Genomic DNA, 15,267 nt, shown 5'->3' with positions numbered 1-15,267 from the left:
TAACTTTTTATTATAGCTGCTTATGACTTAACAACAAACAATGATGGAGGTCTGAGGCAAAATACAACCACGCCTAGTGGAAAATAGTGCCAGTGTTTGATTGCAGTCAGATACTTAAACCAAATCGGGAACTCAATTTTTAAAGCAACTTACATTCAAGTGTCACAAAGATTCAAAATCTGTTAGGAGAAAACTCAGCTGGCCTTTTACCTATAATAAACAGAGTCATTCCCTAAGGATTTCCCAGAAGGAGGTGTGTAGGGAAAAGGTCTGTTGGGGGAGGACATAAAGTCTTGACGTCAGCAGGTGTTGTAACGAAGAGCGAGACAGAGAGAGAAAATAACAAAAACAAAACGAGCTAATATGGTAACAATCAACAACTTGTTATAAACTAACAGTTAAAGTAAACATTCAATAAAGGAAAATTTTTCTTTCGGTCAGTCCCACTGGTCAGTGGTGCTTGGGGACAGTGATAGGGACTGTATTCACAAACACTTCCAAGGTTACTCAGAATGATGTGGAAACTGGGAATGTCCAGTCAAAAACAGCAAATAACAGGTCAAATAAACACTAAATAAAATCTCCCTTAAGCGGACAGGAACACTTAAGTCAACTTAAATGAACACAAACAACACAAATAGATTGGAAAAAACATCAACTGTTCCAAGAGACAGAAGTGTGTAAAATTGGCACTGTTCTGAATAACCTGACGAGACAAACTAAAGGACAAAACAAGAAGACGCTGTAAAAGAAAAAGGATTTTTAAAGAAGAAGTTGCAAGGTGTCCTAAGGGGCTGTTGACATGTCATTTGTGGAAAGGTGTGAAAAACACTAGGTTTGCTGCTTCCTCCTTCTTTCCAAAAGGTTTCAGAGCTTGCGCTCCCATGGTGCTGCTGTTGCTAAGCAACCATAAAGCAGTGTACTGCCTGGTGACAAGGAAGTTAAAGAATATAAATGGATTTTTTAGCACAGAAAATCCCCTGTGGTAGAATTTATTTGTGGACAAGGGGGGGAACGCCTTGCTTGGGTGCTTCCCATCCTTGACACATGAAGAAAACACAAAAAATTTCATCCGCAGATCCAGGAGGACAGAAAGCATGAAGCTGATAGGTTGGTTCTTGTCACATGACCTTGCGTGCTTGCGACATTCTGAAAAGTTTGGATTTTTTCATCTCGATACAACGTGGATGCACCTGAGCACAATGTCAAACAGGAAGACGACTCGGGCCACGGTCAATGGAACAAGCTCCAAAAAGACTACAAAAATAACATTTCATGCCAAACAAGCTTGCATTGTAAAAATTTTGGACTTTAAGAAGCCCTCTTTTAAAGGCTTTAATTATAACCCATAGATGTGGATTATACAGTAGAATGTATATGTCAGTGCTACTTGTTATATTAGTAACACATGAAATAAGACGAAAAATAAGTTCAAACATGATTGATTAAAAAGAAAAAATTTTACAATCTGCGGCAGATAATTGTCCAATAAATTAGATTTAAGCATTAGTTTCCTGAGATCAGGTGTTTTTAAAATAGATTAAATAGATTCTTATTTCACGGCATCCCTTTCTATTTATCTAAATGAATCAGCCTGAATTATTATTGTACTAAGCAGTGAACCCAAGCTTGTTCTTGATTTAAGGCAAGTTTAAAAAAAAAAAAAAAAAAAAAACTGTTATACAAAACTCACTTACTGGCAACCCTGACATCTGGAATAATAAATAAAAATTTGTCAACAAAAGACAGGGCAAGGAGAAATAATTTTAAATAATCTTCAAATAAAGCTTCAAAAGCTTTAACATGGGATCATAGTATCAGTTGACCAAGCAGTTTTTAAAGTTAGCAAGATGTGAATGTCGCAAAGTCATGATTACTTAATCCCATCCAGTTTCAGTACACACCCTGACACAGCAATGAAGCAAGAACTGAGAAGCAAAAAAAAAAGACAGCCTAGACATATTCACAGAATAAGAGGGAAATAAAGGTCAAGACCAAAAACTATCAAATCCTTTTTACAGCCAGGCTTTGCTTCAGCTATTGTAGCTTCATGCAATTATTCATTCATTCATTTAAACACTGACTGGGCTATAATTCCTTAAAAAAAAGACATCTGTGTATTAAACTTTGTGCATGTAAAAAAAAGAACGACCCAAGGCTAAGAAACTATAAACTTCTATTAGCGAGGCAAATCCTCTAAAAAATGACCTCATTTGACTTAGTCAAATGGCTTTATAAAAAAGCTCAGTTCTCTTTCTAGACATTCACACACCCTTTAGCCCCATCGCAACTTCTTCAAAATCCAGTCTCCAGCTGTGCAGCCCTGAATTATACATTATACAAAATGGCACAAAAGCACGCCTTTACGGGAATTCTGGAAGCGCCGGGTGAAAAGAGTTCAAAAAAAGAAAAAAGAAAAGGGTGAAAGAGGGAAAAAGGGAAAGAAAGAGGGAAAGAGACAAAAAAGACTATTTTATTGCAAAACCCTCTGTTACTTAATCAAGTTAATTGCAAGAGTGGAATGTGGGCCACATGGAAGTTAATGTGTCTCTCATGTAAATAAATACGTTGCATTAGTGGTACAGTATTCGGAAAGATAAAAGTAGTAATTGGGGCATAGCACCAAGCATGTTTTTTATTTTTTTTTCCAAACCACACAAGCTTTGGGAATAGCTGAGACTATTCCACAACCAAAATTGGCAGCTAGAATAGGTCAAAAAATTATTTCAACAACATAATAATAGTGGAAAACAGATATACGCTTGGCAGACAGTAGTGCCGTCAGGATCTGTGGGACAATAAATCTGATACCATCTATGAGGAAACAGGCAATTTTACTGTTAAGAGAATACTCGGCTGGCCTATAAACTTAGAGTAATTTCCCACGGCCTTCCCCAAAAAATCGTGTGTATAGACAAAAGGTGTGTTCCTGCAGAAAGGCATAAAGTGATAAAATTAGCAGGTTTCTAAAGGAAAAAGAGTGAAAGAGAGAAAATAAAATAGGGCAAAAATGATAAAAGGTATACAGGGTGGGTGCAAAGTGATCAGGCACTTAAAATTGGTATAAAGTCCATATTTGTAATACAAATTTATTAAAACAAATTATAATGTACAGCCTTCAAGTCCTCCAGTGCGTGAGGCGTTGTCCTGTACACCTCCTCCTTTGCCAACCCAAACAGGGAACAATCACATGAAGTGAGATCTGGACTTCATCAAGGCCATTCTTGAGGCCTCGTCGTTCCAGTCGACGTTCTAGGAAATGCTGTGGGACTTGGAGGTTCAGGAGGTTCTCAGCAATATCCCCAACAACTATCTTTAGTAGACTGTGTATTTCTTCTCCGGCTGTTTGATTAAACTGGTTGACACTACCAATAAATAAAATTTAAACATTTGTTTTTCTGTTTTCCTAAGTACATGTACAATTTGTTTTAATAACTTTGTATTAGATATACAGACTTTATTACCAATTTTATGCCTAGTTACTTTTCACCTACCCTGTACTATTATACTATTCAAGGCAATCTGGTTAAAATGCATATCTTTAGTATCACTAATTCATATAGTAAAATTTTAAATTTGAATAAAAAAAAAAAAAAGATCGAATACGGAAACTTTACGGGAATAACTCATTATAAGTAAATATTTCATATTTGCCATCAAGGTTATCATCCAGTAAAGGGAAAAATGGAATCTAGTAACCCCCACTGGTGGTGGGGACCAGATAACCTTTAAGTTCAAGTACACTCCCAAAATTACTTGGAACAATGTGGAAGCGAGGCGTGCCAAGTCAGCAGCAGCTTTTAGATTTAGCAAACGCCTTGATTATGAGAGAGGTCAAAGGAAACCCGCCAGATTCCCTCGAGCTGACTAAAACACTATGGCAACTCAAATCACTATTGAACGCAACATTGCTCAGAAATGTACCCTTAGAACACTTGCTGGGCTACAACACCAGGATTGGAAAAACATTGATTGCTTTATTTTGATGAACCTGTGGCCAATGTCATCAAAGATTTTAGCACCGTTTGAAATATTTATTACGGTTTAATCATTTGAGTTGGCACAGATTATTAAAAATGATTCAAAACGATACAGGATAGCAATGAAATTAGTTAGAACCTCAATGTTTGCGGAACTTTTCACTTCTTTTTCTCCTAATAGGATTTGAAACAATTGTTTGCTTAGGTTTTTTTTTTTTGCTATAGACATTTTCTTTCTCTGGAAACTGCATTACTCACACATCCACTATCAGTGCTACATCCGCTAACTTTACTTGCACAATGTAAAGTATATATAGCAAAAGGCATGTCTTTATTTCTTCTTGTTGACTTTATTGCTTTGATAAGGGCAGGTTAATAACCTGGCTGTTTAGGGTAGTGTCATGAGTTATTTAGAATACGGAGATACGAAAAATAGTACGTAACTGGGAAAGTAGTGCAGTAATTTACATGCGTTTAAATACAGTACTACATTCAAGAGTAGATGTACAGTGATATACAGTGGATGCTAAACTCTAGGTAAAAGTATCAGATAGCTCATGCATGATTGAGCATGTCAGGCGTCAAATAATCCGGGGTACACGCTAATGCTAACTCGAGTTTCCCTCCAGGTAACCCTGAGTTATGAAATGTTCCAGATCAATGTTTTGATATGGGCCTCGAGTTGACCATTGAGTTGAAAGTTCACGGTGGTTGTTGTTGCACATGATCATGCAATATGACATAAAGGGAAATTTCTCCTTGTTTGCGAAGAACTTGTTATTAAGGAACTAACATTATACTGCATTGTCACGCTCTCTTTCTTCTGTTTATTTGAAAACCAAGCAGAGCCCCTAAGTCAGTTTGGTAATCACCATGCTGTCCAGTTTAGAAGGACAGACAGGTCAGCTGGTAGTGAGTCAAAAAATCTCAAATCAGTAGGGACTTATCCTGCTGCACATGGATGCTGTTTGGTTAAAATGAAAGCAAAAGAGGAACGCATTCAGGTAAACAAATGTGCACCCAAATTTAGACTGTTTATTCTCTCCAATTTAAAGTGGCTAGTGCTAGACACAGCAGATTATCCAGTGAGTACAGAAAAGTCTCGTTTTCCTAGTGACATAAACATTATACAGTATATACACTATATTGAAAAAAGGATTTGCTCGCCTGGCTTCACATGCATATGAAATTGAGAGACATCCAATTCTCAATCCACAGGCGCTTCATATGATGTTGGGCCAACCTTTGCAGCTATAACAGCTTCAACTCTTCTTGGAAAGCTTTCCACAAGGTGTAGGAGTGTGTTTACGAACAAGAATTTTCCACCTATCTCCCAGAAGTGCAATTGTAAGGTCAGGCACTGATGTTGGACGCCAAGGCCTGGCTCGAAGTCTCCGCTCTATTCCATCCCAAAGGTGTTGAGATCAGGACCTTGCTTTGTGCAATGTTATGTTGAAACTGGTGTGGGCTGTTGTTTTAGGAGTTGGGCTTGGCCTCCTTACTTTGAGTGAAAGGAACATTTAACACTTCAACATACAAAGACATTTTGGATAAGGTCCCTTCCTGTTCCACCATCACTGCGCCTCAGCGCACAAAGAAAGGTCTGTTACAGACATGGATGAGAAAGTTTGGTGTGGAAGAACTTGACTGGACTGACCTCAATCCGACAAAACAGCTTTAGTATAAATTGGTCAAAAATTCCCATAAACACACTCCTAAAACTGTTTTTAGAGGAGTTGAGTTAACATCATATTAAACCCTATGGATTAAGAATCGGATGTTACTCAAGCTCATATACATATCAAGGCAGGTGAGCGAATACTTTTGGTTATATAGTGTCTTTTTCTTAGCCTAATGCTAGATAACTTGTATGTCACATATCTCAGATTTTTTATCTTTATGACCTTAAACATAGAAGAGCAAAGGTTACACACACACACACACACACACACTAATCTAATCCATGGGTTGTGGTGCCATCATGTCATATTTTAAAACATTTCTCTCAAACCCTTCATTCTAGATCGAAATGTGACGCCGTATTTGATTCACTTCTGCGTCATTAGAAGAGCTCGCACGTGGCTCTCGCAGTTCGACTGCCCACACTACACCAACCCACAGTGACACCCACGGAGACATTCATATAGAGCATGAGATTCAGTGACATCATAACCCACGCAGTCTGCATCATCAGAAGGCGTGTGCCACTGACAGGTCTTTGACCGAATCACCCTTTTTTTTCGGTTGTGTTTTCACACATGACACATTAGTAGAACTATGTGTAACAGCTCACGTACATTATCATCTACTTCATTTCAGTGCTGTACTACATGGTAATCTTTTTAAACACAGGTTACCAAATTAATATCTTTCCAGACTAAATGAGAGACGCTGGTACAATGTGTAAGTGTTACCACTGTGACAACTCATTTCCTTCTGCCACCCGTTTGTGGCAGAAGCAAGGTTTAACCAGCAGATGTACATCTCGCACACACACACACACACACACACACACACGCACCCACAGACACACACGCACACATGCATGCATAAACATACTTTCCAGGCAGACTAAGCTAAGTTAACTGCTGATTCATGTGTTTGCAACATGTATATTACAACATCTGCAAAGTAAATATTAGTGTACTTAGTGTGAACTATTATATTTTAAGATGACCTCAACTGAGAATCAGTATTAGTTTTATCATGAGATTATGATAAAAAGTTTTATTTATCTTATGTATAAACCATTTACTGGATTCTTGCTCTTTGCTAATAAGAAAAGGAATTTCCAAGCTTGCTATGTATATTTTAAAGGTCATTATACAAACAAACAGGCATTACATGAGTGGTGTTAATAGAACATAAGAGAACTCTAAAGTTTAACCCTATGTATCCCCTTCGCTTCACAAGTGCTTAAATAACTGTTAAGCCCTGAACAAGGGTACGACTTGGTGTTTGGGACAAGGGATTGTACACCCTCATCTATGAGGTCATCAATTTGGCCCAGCATTAGTTGGGGCCATAATGTTGTACTAAATAATCAGTACAAAATTATAACTAACAGATTTTACAGACATTCCTTATTACTTAAAATTCTTTTGTGTTTTGATGTTGCGTTAATAGAAAACTATCAGTGTTGGCTTGGTTACAGGCTGGCACATACCTACTGATGATAATTTTCCTCTAACACCAGACATCATGTTGTATTACCTACAAAAACTGCATTGGTTAAAGGAAAAATATATAACATGACATACGGGCGTGGTTTAATGCTTGATAGAGAGAATAAGGAAATGTCTACAACCACAGATTTTTTTAAATAGTACTCTGACATACATACACAAACCTACAATGATGTGCTCTATTTTAAAAATCTATTTTTCCCAGAAAAAGGCTCTATTCTGACGTCCAGGAATGAGTACTCATTTTTTCCAGACCTTAAGGACTTTAGCCACACCAAAATCAATCTCAAACCACATCTTAACTCATATATTTTATTTATTCTTTTTTTCAATTATATATAATATATATTTTTCCATTATGTACAATTTGTTATTTCTCTTTATTTGAAGAAATAAAGTAAATAGCTTTCATTACGAACAGTGTTTTATACTAAAGGGCCAAACAGGTAAGTTTTTTTTTAAAAGTGCTTCATAAGTTAAAATGATGCTGTTGCTTTTTTTACCCACTGAGATCTGGGAAAAGGGATAAGCAGGGGCATGTTTAAAAAGTACTTTTAGATTTTACCACTTCATCACAAAATGCAAACACAAAACAAGTCTTTCTTTATCCAAGTTAAAACAATCATACGTTTGTAAAACGAAAAGTTAAACACAGCTTAATGTCGACCAACAGCATTTGATATCGATGTCAACTTCTCTCATATGAACTTCCACTTGTCTTGACGCTGACTGAGGCCATCGGCAGGACGTCACTGAGTGTCTGAGCAATGCTTTATTGCACGTACAGCATCAGGTTATAGGAAATTATCAGTTCATTGTATTATCCAGGCAAAAGAACTTCCTGTGTAATAGCATATGAGCATTTTGGCAGAATGAAGTCATTTAACTACAAAGATGTGGTACATGTTTTAAGTCATGTTCTAAGACTTGCATGACTGATTGTCGCTTGGACATCATGAATACATTATGAGCTTTAAATACCAAGGAATCTCAGAGAAATGCATCATTGCCTCCAGAAAACATTTACAACTAATGACTTCTGAAATGAATTTCAGCAGTCATGTGTGCTAAGCTTTACACTAAGTGCCGAACTCATTGAAGATGTTTACAAAATGCAGACACGACCAATGTCCCATTTTTGGCAATTACTTATTTGTTAGATTGACTTAGTTTGACATCAACTGCTGGTTTGCTTAAATGCAGATTAGCTACAAAGGTTCGGCTGTAAGTGCGACCTTTGGCTTCCCGTTCATCTCTGATGAAGTGTATATACACTCAGTATACAAGAGAGCTCTGCTCTGCGCCACAAACAACTCTACAGCAGCCATTTTAACACCTAACATCTAAAACCATGTCATTGCTTTGCCAGTGCAGAATGCTGTGCTATTTTTTATTTATTTTTTTTATTTAGTGTCCTCCACTGAGGGACGATGGTGGGTACATTCTCAATGCTGGGATAGTCAGTAGCAAGAATTTGCAAAGGGTGCAAAGGGGAGTACGGAGGATCTGTGCTCTTAAGAAGTGAAAGGCACTGTTCCTGTCACATGATATCAACAAAGAACTCACATGGGTTACCCATGGCGTGCTGAAAGGACTGCCGACTGGCTGTGAGCTCGGGAGGGACGTTTGCTAACTCGCGCACGGGGGGAGCTCCGGGAGGACCACTGCTCACGGTGGCTCTAGGAGCAAGCCGTGCCAGGCAGTACGGAGGGGGAAGGCCTGGGGGGCCGTACGAGGACGCGTGGCTCCTCTCGCTGTGCGCGCAGGATGCGTGGCCGAGCTGAGTGAAGGGGGCGTGGCTGTAGGAGAAAGAGGCATGGCTGTGCTGGGACACACTGTGGCTCCGCTGGGATGCAGCATGGCTGGGTCTGGAGCAGGTGTGGCTGTGATGGCTCAACTGACTGGCCGCTCTCTGGCTCTGAACGCCAGGCCATGGAACTGGTTCAGAGTCTGTTCCCACGCAGCACGTCGACCTGTGCTCCTTGTCTCGCGGAGAGGACCTCCTTCCTTTACCTGCGCTGGGGTTAGAGCCGCTACTTCTACTGCCTGGTGAGAAAAGAGAACGAAAACTTGTTGAGGCAGAGAGCAGGTGATACAGAACATCATTTTTTAATGTCAGTTTCAGGATTTATACCTTATGTTCTGTTCAGGCAAATGGCCATTGAATGTTTCACAATAAAAGTGAATGTGCTTGGGATCACAACAATAATAGTAATAATAAGAATATTCCTTAAATCATATTCACATTTAATAACTGACATCAAGATCACAACGCATTTAAAAATGTATTTTCACTAATTTTTTGATATGATTAGTTGTCATAAACAAAAATTCATTACATTCATTACTAAAGAACAGGATATAAGGTTAAAAAAGGTCATTAAGATTAATGCAATCATCTGTTTATTTTCTTCGCATCTTGACAGAAGCAGTACCTTTGCCCCAGACCCATTTGCAGTAGACAACACATGACAGTGATGAAGCATTTTTGTTTCTTTACCTCACTCCCTTGCCTAATGCCCGTTGTGGCTTCCTCTTTGCCAAAAAGGTCAACCCACACTGAAAATAATCTTCTATTGAAAATTAAGGCATTTTTTCGGTTCCACTAGTCATGCACACCATGAGTGACACCACAATGAAGAACAGAGTAGAGCAGCACACAGGAAGAACATGATTAGCTGTAAACCCCGGGTCAGATGGACTGATGAGCTGACTGCACCATGGCACCGTGACCGAGTGGTAAAAGGATGAATAGGGAAGTGGAGGCAAACGGAGAGAAAAGCAGACAGGGAGCAGGGTGGATGGGTGGATAGCAGGCTTACCAGATCCCCCCAGTCCTGTTAGCAATCCTCCTTCAGTCTATCATTGCCCAGCAGAAACAAAGGGAACAACAGAGTTACCACACGCACGCCTGCCATGCAGCCAAGTCACAAGCCCACTTTACACCCACACCCACTCACTCACCCTACACATCCAGGGCCAAAACTGTTCCTGCACTGCATATCCTCAAACTCTAACGCACACAACGCACACACAGCCACATATAAATGCAAAAAAAAAAAAAAAAAGATAATCAGGACACTCAGGATTAACACTTATTAATGGTCAAGTTTTTCCTCCATTTACAAAAAAAAAAAAAAACATCTAAGAACTATCCATAAAAACCTTTGCCTTGTCAGAGATGGTTTGTGAAACAAGTCTGGCGAGAATTTTTTTTATGTTGCATAATGTATAAAAAAAAACAGTAATGCAAAAAAGGTTTTTAGACCAAAGAAGGAAGTTTTGTATGTATTTATATGCACTTGTACCAGAGATGACAATCAATTTGACATAAAAAAACAACACACAGTAACTCAGGGCCAAATGCCAACTAGGAAATTCCACTTGCTATTGCATAACTGATAGACTTTACAACCGGTCATTCTGCATATGGAATATTCAAATTAAACTGAGTTGAAGGTGAAGTGATGACACTAAACGATTAAAAAGACAAAATGCAAATGACTGCCTGACATCCATAACTGTGAGCAATAAACATTTTAAATGCACTATAAACACAAATATACGTTTATAGAGTGTTACACATATTTTCAATCAATCCATAAATTTCCGTTCCACTGATTAATGTCTTCTCATTGACAACAGGTCAAATGGCAACATGTTGTATATGGAGAGCTACAGAGAAGTCTAATGATCGCTTCCTTTTATTTCGAATTCACATTTACATTTTGAAAGTAAAAGCAAAAGTAAACCCAGAGATTAGCTGGATAATTAAAGGGACTCCCCCTACTCCATTATACTCATAAGTTTTTTTTCAAACAATGCCCCCCTAACCACTTTCCAGGAATGATTAACTTCCTTTTCTCTTTTTTCTCATGCTGGTATCCTACCTTCGCTTTGCTGGCTGCCGGCACTGCCGCTGTGGAAGCTGTGACAGGGCTCCGAGTACCCAGGTGGAAAGCCTGGCGGTGGGTTCGGGTAGCCTGGATACGGGTACGGCTGCCCACCTGCAGGCCACGGGTTGGGACCGGCTGGAGGGAGGGGCGCGAGAGTGTCTTGCTCTGAACCACCACCACTGGATCCATCGTTCAGGTTGAGAGAGGCCATGTCTGGAAGTTAGGGGGAAAAAAAAGTTTTAATACAGTTCTAATGGTATATATGTTAATATTAATGACAGACTGATGTCCTAATGCTAGACAAGAAACATGTGTACTTTGGCACAGATCTCCAAACGTATAGTAGCACTGTTCAGAGAAGGTGATCTTGTTGACGGTGTGTCTAAGGTAGCCGTGTTTTAACAAACTGCTGGCGTATTTCCGGGCGTCGCGTCGGTCCTTGAAGCCCTCCACCCGTGAATACAGCCAGTCCACAACATCAGCACCTAGGAAATCCAAACACCAAGACATATAAGCCATAGGCCAGGGGTAGCTCAGTGGTTAAGGCATTGGACTACGGTTCGGAAGATCTCAGGTTTAAACCCCACAACCACCAAGTTTCCACTGTTGGGCCCTTGAGCAAGGCCCCTAACCCTCAACTGCTCAGATGTGTAATGAGATAAAAAAAAAAGTAAGTCGCTCTGGATAAGAGCGTCTGCTAAATGTAAATGTATAAAGTTACCCATATGTGCACATCTTAAAAAGAGGTTTTTACAGCGCAGACTGTATATACTTTGAAATATAGGTAATCCAGTCAAACTACTCCCTCTAGTGACAGTAAAGTATTCAGTGATGATCTCACAGACAAATCTGAGTAACCATGTCTGGGCGATTTAAAAAATAAAAAAATATTAGGTCATTTAGATTTTAAGGGAACTATAAATGACGAAAAAGCAATCCCGTCTCGCCACAGCCTTGTTCTTGGATCTACATTACCTTTTAGAGTAATAACGTCCTTTGTCTGCAGTTTTGTTAAAGGGCGTGAAGTGACTCCCTATCCTCAACTCTAGTCCAAAAACAATAACTGTAGTTTCCATTCACATGTTGATTCAGCACTTACCAATGACAGCATTTGTTATGGTGATCTTAAGCCACATCCGGTCTCGGATCTCAAGTCCTGAATCTGGCAACTGCATCACTTTGACTATTGTAGCCATTTCAGTCTTATTAGCTGAGAGAGGCAAGTCATCGAGCTCTAAGAAATTACGCATGAAAGCAACAGGATTAAAAAGTGATTAATGCGTAAACAGTTATAATCCACAGGGTATTATTCCAGCATACCGTAGTGGGGATAAGTTCCAGTAAGTGCTGTAGTGTGTGAGATCCAGGCAGCAGGGTCGATCGGTCTGACAGGCTCCGCTGGAAAACAGCCAAGAAAATAGTCTTTAAATTGGCGTTTAAACATGATTTGAAAGTTAACTAGATTGATGAGAACCCATAACAATGCATCTTAACCTGTGCGCTTAAAGATGAAGACATAACGTTCGATTATTGCATCCCGGTGGAACTATTGAGCAGACTCAATGACTCCTGCCGGTAATGCTGCTGTTTAATGCTCATATTAAATCATGAAAATGCGATATGCTGTACCTCTGGGGATGGTGAAGTAACTGCGAGGAGAGGGGTCCCAGCACTTAGCCACGGTGAGGCTTATGGGTCTGTGGAGGAAGCGTTCAGTAAGCGCCAGTGTAAGTGTAATCAGAGTGCACAGATGAGGATATACAGTGTTAAGAGCTCACCCAGGCTTGGAGACGATTTCCCTCAGAATCCTTACAGCATCATCGTTACTCATGTTCTCGAAGTTGACATCATTCACCTACGGAAAAAAGCACTTAGTTACAGCATCAATCTTGAGAACATCCGAAGCTTTTGAGACCTGAATATCCCCGTCTGAGGACATGACATTTCCTTCTAACTACACTATCTATACACTGATCAGCCACAACATTAAAACCACTAATATTAAAACCACATTGATCTAATTATGACACATCGAAAGATTCACTCAGAATCCTTTGTACTGTAGATACCGCCATTCATTCGCATTTTAGAACACTAACGCAGCACATAACTCGAAAATGATTCATATGCTATGATTTAATTTGCAGCCATAGCCTATTGTTGTGGGTTTCTTTTTTTTTTTTTCTAATAGCACTTCGCCGATTATTCATTTTCACACAATTTTGAGGTTTCTCAATATGACCTGAAGTGCAGCACAACTACAATGTGACTTCAGTCACAGGGATTTACCGACACATTTCTGAGGAAAATGCTGATATTTATGCAAATTGTGTCTGGTTTCTATTATTTATACAGCATGTCTTCATAGTGTCTCAAGACCTTGGGCTTGTCTGTGCTGACAAAGATACAGGTCTGAGTGGATGACAAATGCTCTGGTCATTAGGCATACAAATATTTAAACGAAGACCAGAAGATTATTTTGCAGGAAGGAAAAGAAGACGCAGTGAAACAAAGCACAAAGCCGGATACTGGACAGACATAGACAAACAGTGAAATGAAAATAAAAACAAGACTCCTTTGTAAGAAAATAAAGCAAGTCATTTTGCTCTGACCATTTAAAGTGCGTCACTATGTGACACAGGACCAAACTTTCGTTCTGAGTACTGACGCTGGTATAATTTAAATTCCCAATATGCAAATTTGTAGATTACCCTTTATATGACTCAGGTTTCACAGGTACTTTTTTGTCATCAATAAAGAAATCAGTGTCAGGTTATTATGGACAATGAACCTACTTATCGTAAAGAAACTGCCACTTATCATTGTGCCTTAAAATAACTCATTCCTTTTGTTGTGGTGCTAAACTTCTTACTCAAGGGTGATGTTGAAGCAATTTCGAAACTCGAAACTCATTATCTTGCCTATGAAGCTGTACTTTGGATAATCAGATGATTATTAAGGTTTCAAGGGTCAAGTTTATATTCTTTTACCACTGGACATTGTCACAAAGCAGCTTTACAAAAATAAAAATTATGGATGTTAATTATGAGGAAAAAAGGAAAACAAGAAGACATTAGAACTCTTTAGCTTGTCTCCCTGGGAAGACAGCAGCCAGGAAAAACTCCCTCAGATGACAATGTCCTCTCTATTATCCAAAACAACACCATATCAGACATTTTAAAAACCTCTTGACATGGATACCTTCGGATTTTCTTCCTATAAAGCGTAACATTACATCCTCTTTACACACTACTGATACTCCAGACTTCTGATTTAAAGCTACACGAAAGCAAAGCATTATTGAGGTATTAGGACTTGTGTATGCGTCGCTCTGTGTCTGAGGTTTGCTTTAATTGTAAGGCTACTGTTCCTCACAAGTAATGGAAGCTTATAGATACTATTTTAGTAGTGTGAAAAACATCACATACTGTAAATCATTAGATAGCAGAACAAGTTCATGTTACCAAGATGAAGTGGTATCCTCTGCTTTTCTCTTCTCTTATATTTAGTTTTCATGAGGGGTTTAATGGGTTTATGAGATTATTATACACAACTTTATACACAACTTACAATGTCCATAATACTGTATTTTTTTTTTTGCCGGAACCCTGGGCCTGGGACCGGCTCTGCACGCATTGGCTGGGTTTTATGGGTCGTAGTGTTAAGGGTCCTGCCCAAAGACCCTTAACCCTATGGGTAGCGACCCGGCGGTGATAATTTCCTAACAACTTGGCCTTAATTGCTTAAATGGGAGCATTTGATTCACAGTAATTACACTACCTGCAACAGCATGTCTCCAGGCTCAATGCGTCCATCAGCTGCGACGGCGCCACCTTTCATGATGGAGCCGATGTATATCCCTCCATCTCCTCGGTCATTACTCTGTCCGACTATGCTGATGCCCAGGAAATTATACTTCTCTGTTCAATATAGGGATAAAAAGTTATTAGTAAGAACTTCATCCATTAGTCCACACACTTGTGAGTATCGTAAGTGCTACAGTGAAAATAAAAAGCTCTGGTTCAGATAATAAGTACAAATACGTACAGGAGAGATAAAGAAATCTTACCCATGTTGAGAGTGACCGTGATAATGTTAAGACTCATAGTGGAATCTGTTATGCTGCTGAACGATGAGGACTGTAATAAGTAAAACACAAAAAACATTTATTTTCTGAAACTCTAGTGGTAAAAATGCCATATTAAT

At 39.1% G+C, this 15,267-nt stretch overlaps 1 protein-coding gene across 1 annotated transcript in view; it reads right to left on the bottom strand.

Moving 5' to 3' along the window:
* Positions 1 to 7,463: 7,463 nt before the first annotated feature.
* Positions 7,464 to 15,267, bottom strand: part of dvl1a (dishevelled segment polarity protein 1a) — a 52,133-nt gene continuing 44,329 nt past the window's right edge. The window contains exons 7-15 of the mRNA XM_053482700.1: positions 15,131 to 15,200; positions 14,842 to 14,981; positions 12,840 to 12,916; positions 12,691 to 12,758; positions 12,382 to 12,459; positions 12,161 to 12,295; positions 11,379 to 11,546; positions 11,056 to 11,274; positions 7,464 to 9,211 (exon numbers count right to left, since the gene is read on the bottom strand). Coding sequence (XP_053338675.1) covers positions 8,706 to 9,211; positions 11,056 to 11,274; positions 11,379 to 11,546; positions 12,161 to 12,295; positions 12,382 to 12,459; positions 12,691 to 12,758; positions 12,840 to 12,916; positions 14,842 to 14,981; positions 15,131 to 15,200 — 1,461 coding nt within the window. The 3' untranslated portion in view covers positions 7,464 to 8,705. The remainder of the gene's footprint in view (positions 9,212 to 11,055; positions 11,275 to 11,378; positions 11,547 to 12,160; positions 12,296 to 12,381; positions 12,460 to 12,690; positions 12,759 to 12,839; positions 12,917 to 14,841; positions 14,982 to 15,130; positions 15,201 to 15,267) is intronic.

This window comes from Clarias gariepinus, chromosome 22, assembly GCF_024256425.1.
Source record: "Clarias gariepinus isolate MV-2021 ecotype Netherlands chromosome 22, CGAR_prim_01v2, whole genome shotgun sequence".
Classification (NCBI taxonomy): Eukaryota; Metazoa; Chordata; class Actinopteri; order Siluriformes; family Clariidae; genus Clarias; species Clarias gariepinus.
This window is presented reverse-complemented; position numbering and strand designations above follow the sequence as displayed.